This window comes from Phalacrocorax carbo, chromosome 2, assembly GCF_963921805.1.
Source record: "Phalacrocorax carbo chromosome 2, bPhaCar2.1, whole genome shotgun sequence".
Lineage (NCBI taxonomy): Eukaryota > Metazoa > Chordata > Aves > Suliformes > Phalacrocoracidae > Phalacrocorax > Phalacrocorax carbo.
Window position 1 is genome coordinate 99,583,299 of NC_087514.1, and position 13,593 is coordinate 99,596,891.

The window sequence follows — 13,593 nt, forward strand, 5'->3', positions numbered from 1 at the left end:
CATAAAGTTTATTTTGAGTATGATTTAGGATTTATTGCAAATAATTATTAAAGATACTACTAATCAATGTAACTGCAGTAATTTGGGGTATTTAATTTACTGAGAGATGGTTAACGTGATGCCAGCTGAAGCTACCGATCATACAGATTAAAGGCTTAAGTATGGGAAATACTTGCAAATTAACCTGTTGGCAGCAGCTTGACAGAAGAATAAACCCACAACCTTTTACTTGTTAAAAATAATTTGAGTTGTCAGTATAAATTCTTATAGTCAGAATGTGCATATATACCTATATATGAAATTTGGTGATTTGTGTTAAAGGTCATGCTTTTTGAATAAGCATTTAACAGATCTGTCAGGAAGATTTTGTGGGACCTGAAAGTTTACTCCTTTTTTCTATGTGTTTTTGTTCAGTATTGAGTTGCAGAGAGTATGGACAGGTGTTTTTAAATGAGCTTAGCCTAAAATTGCTTGCTGTGAATTTCATGGAGTAGTGTAATGATATGAAGCTTCTTAACTGATTCTTCAGCTTCTTAACCTGCAAAAAATGGCGTCATACTTGCACACATAATGATTTGCCTGCTGGCTGTGACTTTCACCTGTATTGATAATTTTTTTCCTCCTTTTGTAATTTTTAGAGGCAACAAAGTTAGTGACCCTATAGTCTGGAGATTCTACTATTATGCAGAGACTGCTTGCTGCTGGATGGTCATTAAGAATAATCAGGAGTAGAAATGTGCTTTCCCAGACATACTTGTTTGGGTTTTGGCCAGGACGAATTTGATTATGACCTATGGTAGCAATAGTTTTGCAAGGTGAAAGGGGGAACAGGAGAGTCTTCACTGCTTTATTGGGACATGTCAGATTTGCACATAGCTTTTCAATTTTCAACATTATAGCTGCTTATATTTTTGGTGCTGATAATTTTGTGTGCTCACTTAAAGAGAAAAATGTGTTAGCTGAATTTGTGTTACCCGTTATGTACTACAAATGGAATTACCTGTTCAGCCGTTTTGATAGAAGAATTGTAATTTTTTTGAAATGAAACAGATTTATTAGATAAGAACTCTTAGAAAGCAGAAAGCTGAGCATAGTAATTAACAATATTAACCTGGTTAGAATATACTAACTTTGCATAGTCTTTCCATTATTTGATAATACAGGAAATGAATAAATTGCAAATGCTTTTGTTCTCTAGGTTGGGATAAGCATTCATATGGTTACCATGGAGATGATGGGCATTCATTCTGTTCCTCTGGAACTGGACAGCCCTACGGCCCAACGTTTACTACGGGTGATGTCATTGGTTGTTGTGTCAACCTTATCAATAATACCTGCTTCTACACAAAGAATGGACACAGCTTGGGTATGGAGAAACATTATCTTTAGTGATCACATTTTGCCTGTAAGTCTGTAAATCTGAAACTCTCTTCATGTCAGGAGCAAAGGGAATAGTTCTTTTGATAGTCTCATAACCTATGAATTAAAGAATTGGGAAGAATAGTTTCTTGCGTGCCACTTGCACTAACATTCCTTGTGAATTTGGAAAGGTTTGTCATAGCACCTCATTCCACAGGACTCTGCTACTAAATCCACAAGTAATACTTGATGATGATAAGGTAATAGATAATAAGGGATTTGGAAAATGGATATAGTTGAAATTCATTGATGCTGTATGGGGGACACCTAGCCTTCACTAAAACCTTATGTTGGATGGGTGTTATTTCAAACATATGTTGGAGAACAGTGTCTTGTGGATTCCTAGTCAGGAGTCACGCATAGTTAGGCCAAAGCCATGAATTATACAAGTTGTGCTAAAATTAAGTCCATTAGATTCTTCTGGTAAATTTTAGTATTATGCAACACTGCAATACAATTTTTGAGTTTGAGGATGTCAGGAGGGGGTAGAGTTAGAGTGTGTAATGCAATATATATAATAATTCAGTTAATGCAATTTCAGTTAATGAGCAAAGATATAGAGCGCAAAGGAAGAAAAAAAATCTTCCTGCATTAAGGAGAGAGTGCAGGCTTGGGAAGAGATCTTGGAATTGTGCTGAGGGGCATAGGAAGTTTCAAGGGATAAAGCTCAGTAGTGAGGTTTTTGTCACGGCTGGAAATGTGATAAGGAAGAGGGAGGCCAGCTTGAAATGAAGTAAGAGGTTATTGAGAGAGGGACTCTCAAAGTCGCTGTTCTATTTTCTCACATAGCCAAATGTGAGGAGGGTTTGGAAAGCAGTCTCTCGGAACAAGACTGCCTGTTTGTTTGCTCAGGCCCTGAGCAAACAGATCTAACTTTGGAGATTTCCTGCCCCTACTCAGAGCAGGGCGTAGATGCCTCCAGAGCTCAATTCCAAGTAATCACTTCTGTGATTCTATTCTGTCATGATTTAATGTTTCTTCTAAATTGTATCAACCTCTATACCTGGACTTAATACGTGGACACCTGAGGCAGTGGGACACTTGAACCATGCACTGTGTAGTTGTTTCTTTTGGCCCTGTTTCAGGGCATACGTCAAAATGGAAGAGAACCAGGATCGTGTTGTATTTACCCTAATTTTCAATGGGGTTAGAGATGAGAAGAGTAGCATTACCTTAATGCCCTTTTTGGAGCTAGTAACAGTGTGTCTGCAGGTAAGTTGGATCAGATTGTTGATCAACTAGAGAGACACTGGTTGTTCTGACTACCCTTGTGGTCATACGTGCATTGGAAGAGCTAAGGAGGGAGGAGCAGAACCTTCTCTTGCAGTGGAAGTCATAAAGCAGACTGGATTAGGCCAACTGTGAAACTACACTCCAAGGGATTAAAATCTGTTTAAAGAGGAGAACAGAATGGCATAGGTGAGGAGAGGCTAGGAAAATGTCATCTGTCATAGTCAGAGTCTGACACTTTATGGATTTCAGAAGGAAACCTGACAGTTGTTCGGCTGTCATGGGCTTTGCTAGCTTGAATTTCTGACAGAGGAACACTAGTTCTGTGTTTAGAGGAAAAAGATATTAGAAATTTTGGCTGTCTTGCTGAGTAGTTGTTGCCACTAGTTGTCCAGAATTCCTGTATGATCGTGGCTCAGAGGACATTTGTTTCTTCTCTGGGCCACAGATGCAGTCTAGAATATTGGAAATCTCTGGCTCAGCCTGGGATTTGATGCTACAAAGAGGGCTAAGCAATTATTTATGCAACTGTGAAATCCTGGGTTGAAAAAAACCCCAACAAATCCAAATGCCCAAAATACACCAGTACCTACATGTCGCTCAGTCATCATTTATCTATCTTGCCTTCTGCTGTGGTTATTGTGGAAAATGGCAAGTTGGATGTCAAAATGTGCCAAACAGAGAAAGCGGTAGTGGTTTAGAAAAAGTTAGGGTGTGAACAGGTAATAAGTAAAATTATGGCTTTGAGATGTGATGGGAAGAAACAGATTCACTCTATGTGTCATCCTTCAGTGTCAGACATGTGTAAGGAATCCAGATGCTCTTGAGAGTTGAAATTTTGGTGAAGAGCGGAGATGGGAAGTAGGGGTGGAATTTAGGACAAAAGGTTAAAAGCTTTGTTTTAATCTTAAATTTGAAAAGGCAGTGATACAAAATAAATGAGTTTGAAGGGATAAGTGGATTGGAATCATTATATACGTGTAAAAAAAATAAATTTGAAGAAATACTTGCAACAATAAATTATGTAGTACTGTTACCGTTCAGCTGTCAGAAAGAGTTTTCCTGATATTTTTTTAACTGAAAGCTCCCCGCCCCGCCCCAAATTGCGTGAAGTTCATGAAGTGTACAGAGGTCAGATTCTTCTCTAATCCTGAGACAGCAAAATCACTGCCTTGGTCTTATAGGTGGGTGGATGCTTGTAATTATATAACAAGGTATTCTGTTTGAAAACCAGAACACTCTGGCGTGCATTAGAGTGAAACCTTTACCAGACTGGTTTGGAGTGTTGAAGGCATGTGCTGCTGATGTAAAGAAAGATAATGTGTACTTACAAAGAAAAGTGATAGCAAACAAGAAAAGACACTGTTAAGTCTTGGCGTTGCAGCATCTAGACATACAAGTGAAAAACATCTTCAGATATTCTTACTTTTCCTCTTAATTTTAATCAGTAGTCAGAATTTTCGTACTTCCTAATCTGCACATCTGTATGATGTTTGCTAAATTTAATGTCCTATTAAACAATTGAGGGAAAATTGAGTACTTTTGAATGACAATTACTTTTTGCCAAATATTGCCCTTTATTACTCCAGCGCGTTGGTTGTGTCTAAGCATAAAGGATGTCCCCATACTTATTTCTGAGATGGTTTGGGTGAGTTTCCTGAATGTATAATGATACACTTAAAGTGAGGCTAGAATCCAGACATATGGAAATTAATCCTAATTTTCTCTTCATTACAGGCATCGCTTTCACAGATTTACCGGTAAGATAAGTGCATTTTTCAAACAGCTTTATTCTGTATTATAAACAGGTGTTTCAGATGTAACTTGCATTTACTTATGCTTCTTGAAAATACAATGATGATAATCTTAACCAATTTAACACCAGATTATTTCTCCTCATCTTTTCAGTGGCAATTTGTTAATTGAAGCAAAAAGTTTTTTGTTTTCACGCTGATCCTCACAGGGGTTTTCCTTTTCAGGTTTTTAACAGCCAGTTCTAATGGAAGTTTAGCAGAAAATAATACATACATGTAGTTACCACATACTCTGACACATGCAGGCTTTGCATACCAAGTCAAAGCTATATGAAACACCAACACGGTGCGTGTGTGTACATCTGTGTGTCGCGTGCAGAAAGGCTGGCTACGTAAGATGTGGTCACTGTAACTCACCCTTGACAACTAACTTTCAAAATCTTTCTTTTTACTTTTCACTCCAGAAGATTAAACATATCAAGTAATTTTTTTTGTTTAAATAAAGCTGCAGATATCTGAAGTCTTCTAGCTTTTCAGCCAGTTAAATTGCACTTTCCTTCAAGTTGTTGTAATTGTGTTCCCTATTCTACTGGCACAGGCATGATACTGCAGTTATTTTGTTATTTTGTTTGGGTTTTTTTCTCATCCACTTCATTTCTGATTTAATCTGGTTAGGCTGCCATGTGTGATGCACTTCCACCTGGCCACTACCCTGTTTGCTATGGCTTTAGGAGGCAAGGACGGATATAAAGGAAAAGTGAAATCAGTAACTCAGGGCACCACTCAGCTCTGCCACAGGGTTGGGTGCTTTGTGTAGGGAGCCACTGCCCCGTCCCGGATCTGTGGGGTGCCAGCAGGGCTCCTGGCTAGCGCATGGTACCAGCACAGAAAAACTGATGCTGTAATCTGAAGTCTGAAGCTGGACCCCTCCTCATTAGAACTGGTTTTCATCTCATTAAAAAATTTGAGACTTGTGCTTCGTTGATTAGTCTGGACTAGGTAATGCTATGAGTAAGGTGGTGGTTTTTTTTTTAAAGGGGGGCAAGATCAGCTTGGACACAGTTTTATCAGACAGTATTTTTCTTTAATTTCACTGGGTTCGCTGGGCTTCAGTGTTCCTTCTGACCTGCATATGGATAGCTTCTTACCGATAGCTTTAATTTATTTAGCATATAGTTCTGTAGATCATCATACCATACCACCATTGATTGCGGTGTAAATATGGTGTAGGTATATTTATTTAAAAAAAAAACCCCACAACCCACCCACCCAAAACCCCAACTGATTGCATCGCCATTGCTGAGATGTTAGTTGCATTTAAGAAAGTTACTTTAATCCCAACAGGCAGATTTTATTTTTCTCATATTTGGCATATTTCAAATTTGCATGGAGACCTAATCTCTAAGCAGAAAATAAAATTGAGACAACAATAAATGCTTTAAAGTCTTTTTCTAGATACAAGTCCAGGAATTCACGAGAACTTCAATGCACTGTTACAGTTCTTTTTAGGCGCTACACTTGGACTTTGAGGCTAATGAGTTCTCTATCCTGTCAGTTCTTACCACTAAAATTCAGCGATGTTTTAAGTATTTCACCCCAAAAGGAAAATGGCCCACTTTGTAAGTTTAATTTTTGTTCTCTTTTTAAAAGAAACTTTAATCCTGGTCTTTAAAAATCATTAAAAAATTGGTATTTAGTATTTTGTAAAGTTGAAACCAAAAGTTGTAAACTTTAGCACAGTTTAAAAAGTGCATTTTCTGACTAGAAAGAGAGGGATCAGTAAGGCTTGCTTATTTCAGAATAAAAAGATAACGACCACTGGCAATAAAACTAATCAGTCATTGTATTGCTGGATTGGTAGAAGTTGCTTTAACTGCTGGATAGATGATCCAGAAGTATTTGCTTCTTCACACTACTAGTACCAGTGGGGCTATTATTTGAGAGGTTAAAAAAAAAAAGTGGGGAATTTAGAATAAGAGGAAAAAACTAATTAAAAAATTTCTTGCAGCCAAACTTGTACCCTACGGTAGGGCTTCAAACACCAGGAGAAGTTGTGGATGCTAATTTTGGACAACACCCATTTGTATTTGATATTGAGGACTATATGCGAGAATGGAGAACCAAAATTCAAGCACAGATTGACAGATTTCCGATAGGAGATCGGGAAGGAGAGTGGCAAACAATGATTCAGAAGTAAGGCTTTGAATATTGTTCATTTTAAAAAAAAGTTAATTGCATGATTTCAGAGATCTTTGAAACATTGTACCTATTGTCTTGTGCAAAAGTTACAGGTAGTATTAAAAACTAGTATGAATAGTTTTGTTAACAGGTTTGGTGCACTTGTATAAAATTAGAGCATGTATAGATGTTTGGGGAAGAGTTACCTACATCATTAATAATTCAGAGTTTTAATGATGCGTGTAAGCCTTCTATTCAGATTTCACCTACCTCATGTGGATTGGGGAGGTTAGAAAAATTGCCATGGTGGTAATGGGCACCTCTTATACTTTGAGCTCTGGAAATTTGCCTTTGCTTTCTCAGCCTTTGGCATCCAACATGAAGTTGTGGCTCGTTAGGGTCTCGCTTGGAAAAACAGTGGTTGTGGCTTTGTGTTTTTTATTTCCTCAGTGAAAACAAAGAACTGGTGTGCAGAAATTTCACTTCAGTGTACATAATGAGCAAAAAGAAAAAGAATTAATTAGCAGGTAGTATTTTAATTGAGCCTACCATTGAGTGATTAATTTTTATTAAAATTCATCATAATAAAATGATACATCAATGTAATTGTTTTTCTGTACAGTGTTTTGAAGACAATACTGGCTCTTAACTGAATTGCTCTTGTCTGACTTGTACAGAAATGTCTGAATTTCAAGTAGAATTCTTTTGATCAGTCACCTTTTTCCAGAAAAGGGTTTTTACATTCAAAAAGTTCTTGGTTTCTTACCTGTATTTAACAAGTGTTTCTGGGTTTTGTTTTTGTTTATTTTTAGAATGGTATCATCTTACTTAGTTCACCATGGATACTGTGCAACAGCAGAGGCATTCGCCAGATCCACAGACCAGACTGTGCTTGAAGAATTAGCTTCCATTAAAAATAGACAAAGTAAGGCTGGAAAGCATGTTACATCCTTTTTTTTTTATCCCTTAAACAAATACTACATAAAATCTTCTCTTAAGCATCGTTGTAGAATTTCCTTTCAGCACTACTCCACAGTACAGTTCTCTGCTGTCGTGTAGAGTTACACATGTATGTACAGCTGGTTAAGATGAACTTGCGCACTAACGCTTTGCAACTTGTTTGATGTAGCGGAATGTGGTAAATTACCTGCTGTCTTTCTCTTGAATGGAAAATTGTGATATGCCTTAAACAAGAGTGTGCAATGCCTCTAAAGGAGTGTTTGTGAGAGCTAATGGTCAGTCACAAACAGGCATATAAAACTTAGTCTTGACAAACATTTAGACTTTCACGTTAGCTGTGAAAAGGGGTGGAGTTCAGAGAACGCTTTATAATTTAAATCAAATTTGAGTTTTCCTACTTAGCGACGTGAGGGGGAAGAGGACAAGGAGAACTAACAGCAGTTCAGTTCTAACTTGCTGTGGCAGGGCTGTTTGGCAGCCCGACTAAAAAGTGCCTTCCCCGTTCATTTAAATCCCTGCTGTATGAACACAAGCGCGTGTGTGACTGCATGGCATGCCACATGGGGAAACTGCTCTGGCTGAAAAATAACCCAGTTGTTGGGCTGTTTTTCATTTGGATCAATTTCTCCGGTGGCGGGTAGAGCTGCGCGGCTGTTTGCGACTTGTGCCAGGTTACAGCAACAGAAGCATCAGCTAAAGCAGGGACTGTTGTGGAAAGGTTTAGTCAACTTAAACCTGACTGGAAGCGTGTGTTGTAGGTGAGGGAGACTAAATTTTGGTTTTCTTAGTTAAAACTGAACCTGTGGGAGTGGGATGCAATTTGGATGTTCTTGGGTGACGATAGTTTGGCATGTGCTTATTTACAAAGGTGTGAAAATGAGAAATAAGTCGCAGAAGAGTGCTGCAATCTTAATCTAGCTCTAAATGTGTAATCTGAGTACAAAGTAGTTGTACGCTGGCAATAAATAAAAATATTGAGTACTTATTTAGATATGTGTAGGTGGAGTGCAGTTCTTACATTTTGCTATTGAACATTTTAAGGAAGCATGATCTTTCTTTACACTATTCTTTTTCTAAGAGGAAGAAACCTTGTTGATTGATGGTTGCTGTGTCTTTTAATCGTTAATTTACATGTATTAATCCATAAGCTGTCCATTTAACTGATGTTGGTTTTGGTGAACAGAAATTCAGAAATTGGTTTTGGCAGGATGAATGGAGAACCCATTGAAACAACATAACAGCTGTATCCAAGTTTACTAGAAAAAAATCCTAATCTCTTATTTGTTTTTTGGTGAACAGGAATTCAGAAATTGGTTTTAGCAGGAAGAATGGGAGAAGCCATTGAAACAACACAACAGTTGTATCCAAGTTTACTAGAAAGAAATCCTAATCTCTTATTTGCATTAAAGTGAGTCTTCAAATTATACAGATGTGTGTTTATAGATGGCACAGTACCTTCTGAGACAAGACAGTTACTCATTTAAAGCTTTCACAGAAATTTAAACAAAGTTAAGCAGCGTTTTTTTAGAAAATGTGTATAGTTCACTTTTTTAATGCTATATTATTTGCTACATGTTCAACTAGGTTTTGTCATCGAGGTCCTGTTTTGCAGCATAATTCACATCTCACTGTAGACTTGTTCTCTAGAACTAAGTTTTGTAAATTTTTAATATCAATTTTAATTGGTTTGGGTATCAAGTAAAACTTAAAATGTAAACCGATGCAGTATGTTCAAGAAGGTTAAGAGTCCTGTTGGCATAATTTGGTTGTTCCTCCAAATGGGTGACTGACTTTAAAGACCAGTTTAAATGAGCTGTTTCATTCCATGTCACTTTACTAGAAACCTCTGGCTAATACTGTGGAAATTCCATAATCCCAAAGAGTTCTCTTGGCTTCCCAGGCACACAATAGCCACCTTCATTCTGGCATTTTCGCTTGCCAGCTGCGCTGATCCTCCAGAATTTTATATCACGTTGTAGTGTAGAAGTGGAGGGCGGGGGTGGGGGGAAACTTATTATCTCCTATAGGAGCAAAGCACTTTAATTTTTATGTTCAGTTAAGTAACTTGGAATGTGTTTGAAGTCTGTCACGCTCAAGTGCTGAACAGAATTCACATGGTAGTGCTGCAGACTTATCACAGAATTAACAAATGCAAACGTTCCGATGAAAGACTTCACTCGATAACGTCAACTGTATGTTATCTTTTTCTCAATCTTTCTAAATTTTGCCTGTTCCACTGAGGCTGTCCAAGCCTAAGACGTAAAGCAGTAGTTCCGAGCTTCCTTAAAGTCCATAGTAAAACGTCCTTACCTAAAATAAAATTGACACAGAGCAGCAGCCTCTAAATGGAAGGTTTGTATATGAGCTTGCTTCTCAAACTGTTTTCTAGTGCAGATGTTAAGAGTTACTGTTTAATGCATACTGTTCCAGACAGTCAAACTACGTTCTCATTTACCTTGAGAGAAAAGACAGGCGTGACAACATAACGACACATCCTTCTCAAGAAATAACCTTGCCCCTGCCAATAAAACAAAGCAGTTAAACCAAGAAAATACAGTTTAGCTGTCTAAGCTTTGAGGACTTATTGACAAAGTCTGCCCTCGAAGGATAACATTCCTGTTCTCCTCCCTCACAAATTTTGTAATTGTGTATTTTTGGCTGAATACTTCAAAGCTTTGATGATTGGGTTACTGACATCCAGCATTTGTTGAGTCAGGCTTTTTGCATATTTAAGACTAAAATGAAATCAGTGCTATCATTGGTAAATGGAAACTTGTAAATTGTTTGATCAGCTTAACTGTTTTGCCTTTTGTTTAGGGTGCGCCAGTTCATAGAGATGGTGAATGGTACAGACAGTGAGGTGCGGTGTTTGGGAGGCCACAGTCCAAAGTCTCAAGACAGTTACCCTGTTAGCCCACGGTCATTCAGTAGCCCTAGCATGAGTCCCAGCCATGGAATGAATATTCACAATTTGGCAGCAGGCAAAGGGAGCAGCACACACTTTTCTGGTAAGTTGATGTGGTGGATGTACCACGTAGGTTTGGGTACCATGTAGGTTTTTGTTGGTTTGGGGTCTCTTTTGTTGTTGTGTTTTTTCTTGGTTTGTTGGTTTTTGGGTTTTTTTGGTTGGTTTTGTTTGTTTTACAATTCAGTATCGGGAAAAGTTACAAATATTTGCAGGTTGACCATTTCTTTTACTTGATACTAAATGCTTTGTGTAGAAGTATTGTTTAATGATACATGATTCTCAGTCACTGAGGAAATGGAAAGTGTATGAATAGTATCAATTCTTTTTTGTGCGTGCTCTTGGTTTTACTAAGGCTTTGCAAAGTAGGTTGCCACTGGTTTTTAAGAAATGCTGGCTCTGGGAGATGGAAGCTTCTGACACAAATTTCTATTGTCCTTTTGATGATAACTTATGGCTTGGGCAAGGTGCTTTAAGTCCAGTAAGTGGTGTATATGATCCATTTCCTACGGTGTTTGTGGAGTGGTAGGAACAGCTGTTCTTGCAGAGGATATACCAGAAGCTAGGTGGTGGAGTTAGGTAAAAGGCTTTCTGCTGGCAGCCCAGCTTCAGCCTGCAGAGGTGAAAAAGTTCCAAAAGTGTCCAGGTGGTGCTCAGAGCTGCCCCACCATGGGGGCATCCCAGTGCCTCCCAAAGCACCCCTGCAGAGAAGTTGGGCATGTTAAAAATGTATGTGAATGTGTCATCTTTGAACCCAAGACTCCTAAGGCAGTAGAGGCCATCAACTTCCACTTCTGTTTCATGCTGAAATCCAAACTGGAGCTGACTGGGGGCTTTTTCTTTTTCGGTTTTCCCCCCCCTCTCGGTGGGATTGAGCAGGAGGCCAGCGTAGCCTGGCCACCGGAATACGTGCTGCCCTTGGAAAGGCAGCAGCTTCGTGTTTCTTCCTTCTGGGTCAAGACCGTGCTGTCACAGGTGTGAGTTGGAGGTCCGCTCAGATTTTCTGTTTATTCTCCAGGTGGTTGTTGGGATGGATTGTAGAAACTTTCTAACTTTCTAATTTTGAAAATAGAGGCACTGCTTAATAAGCAAGTTGATGAATGTGTAATTAAAATTGAGGTTTGGGATTTCCTCAATGGCAACAACTGTTTTATTTATAATAAGCCCTTGTGACCTGTTTCTCTATTAGAAAATACTAGGGAGCTTCTGCTTCTGGGCTTGATAGAGCTGGCAATTACATGTTTGCGTCAAATAGTAGTTTCTTGATTATATTTTAGAAGGGTCAGAAGAGATTTTAGCCAGACACCACAATTTCACAGCATGGTGTAATTTTATTTAGCAAAGCACAATATTAACAATTAAAACAATTATATGGGGAAGGAGGGAGGTTGTATTTAAGTATAGCACCACGTAAAGTGTTTTAGCACTGCATTTTGCTGCATATTTCTCAAGAGAATTATGTGATCAGGAATTGGTGAGATTGAATGCCTGCTTCCATTCATAATGATGACAGCAGCAGCCTAGAAAAGATTTTTCAGATCTTTCAGAAACAATGTATCAGTTCTAAAAATAAAAAAAATAAAAAAATTCTACATTGATGCAGTTTTCTGGTTTACGGGTGTATAAGTGAAAAACAACTGAAAAACCTTCTCATGTGGGTGTGTTAGTACTTGTTAAATAATGCTTAACTTCTGTGCTGCCGAAGCCTTAAAGGTTCAAGTACCTGAAACACGGAGGGTAAGTATTTCGGTTTAGTAGTTTGGCAAATCTAGTGTTTACTGACCGGGAACAATTAAGCTATACTTATTTCACTTCTATAAATCGGTACTCACAAATAAATTTGTAGGTGATGACAATTATTAAACCTTTCTTTCAGGGTTTGAAAGTAGTTGCAGTAATGGAGTAATATCAAATAAAGCGCATCAATCTTACTGTCACAGTAAGCACACGACCACCAGCTTGAATGTACCAGAGCTCAACAACATAAATGTATCAAGATCCCAGCAGGTTAACAGCTATTCCAGGTGAACAAGCTTCAGATACTTCTAATTTACAGTAAGGCTTGTGCTGTCCGTGTGCTCGTGTTGCAGAGAAGTTTTCAGTGGGATTTGATGTTGGGGGTGTTTTGTTTGGTTGGTTTTTTTGGTTATGGTTTGTTTTTTTTTTTTTAAGGACAATGAAAACATTCAGTGTAAGGGGCCAACAGCTTGTGATCTCTCTGGTGTGCTTTGGTTTTGTTTTAACTTCTCAAGCTCAATAGACTGTTTTCTCCTGTTTGGTTAAAGAAATGCAATGGATGAAAATAAGTAACCTTGCTTACAGCTATTTATCATCAGTTTTGAAGTTGTATAGTGAAGATTAACCAGCTCTCTCTGGCACTTGAGACTTTAATTTAAGCCACTGACATTGGTTTAAGCACGTTGCATGTAGGTAATGAAGAGTTTTCCAGATGCTCTCCATTTGTGGCAGTATCTGCAAAGTAAATGCAACTGAGATGCATGTGAAATGCGAACTCCCTTCTTCCATTGCACACAAGAATTGTTTGCCTACTCCAATCGCTGTCGCTTGTGTAAACACGTTCCATTCAGAGAATGCAAATAGAGGTATTGGTCAGGGCTAATATGGCTGTTCATAACCAGCAAATATTAAGCTCTGGGTTGTGCAGATGCCGCAGAACCTCGCGTGATGTGAAATACAGCAGTACTCGGCTGCGTGTCCGAGATGGATTCCCCAAACTAGCAACTATGATATGGTGGTGATAACAGAAAATTGTTAAGTTGGATGGCGATGACTGGGTGGGGGGGGAAGGGGAACCCAAGAGTAACAATTTACTTTTTAACTTCATGATATGTATTTGTGTCAGCAATTGGCTCGGCCAGAAAGCCTGGCAGTGTCCAGGCAACTCTGAGATTTTTCACAGGAGGAAGGCAATTCCTTGGCTGCAGCGTTGCCCAGTCAGAGAGGCCTTTTGGTTTCCTTCCTCAAAGGAAGCAGAGTACTTTTGGTTGCTTAGAAGCAAGATATTAAACTTCTAAATTGCATCTTTTTGGTCTTGAGAGAGGTTTTGCATTGTCATTCTCCGTGATA

The 13,593-nt window shown here is 38.5% G+C and overlaps 1 protein-coding gene across 2 annotated transcripts in view; it reads left to right on the top strand.

The window, feature by feature from the left end:
• Positions 1-13,593, top strand: part of RANBP9 (RAN binding protein 9) — a 41,936-nt gene that overhangs the window by 22,396 nt on the left and 5,947 nt on the right. For both annotated transcript variants that reach the window (XM_064443654.1, XM_064443655.1), the window contains exons 4-10: positions 1,199-1,366; positions 4,387-4,409; positions 6,412-6,596; positions 7,394-7,506; positions 8,841-8,949; positions 10,359-10,549; positions 12,383-12,530. In XM_064443654.1, the coding sequence (XP_064299724.1) occupies positions 1,199-1,366; positions 4,387-4,409; positions 6,412-6,596; positions 7,394-7,506; positions 8,841-8,949; positions 10,359-10,549; positions 12,383-12,530 (937 nt within the window). The remainder of the gene's footprint in view (positions 1-1,198; positions 1,367-4,386; positions 4,410-6,411; positions 6,597-7,393; positions 7,507-8,840; positions 8,950-10,358; positions 10,550-12,382; positions 12,531-13,593) is intronic.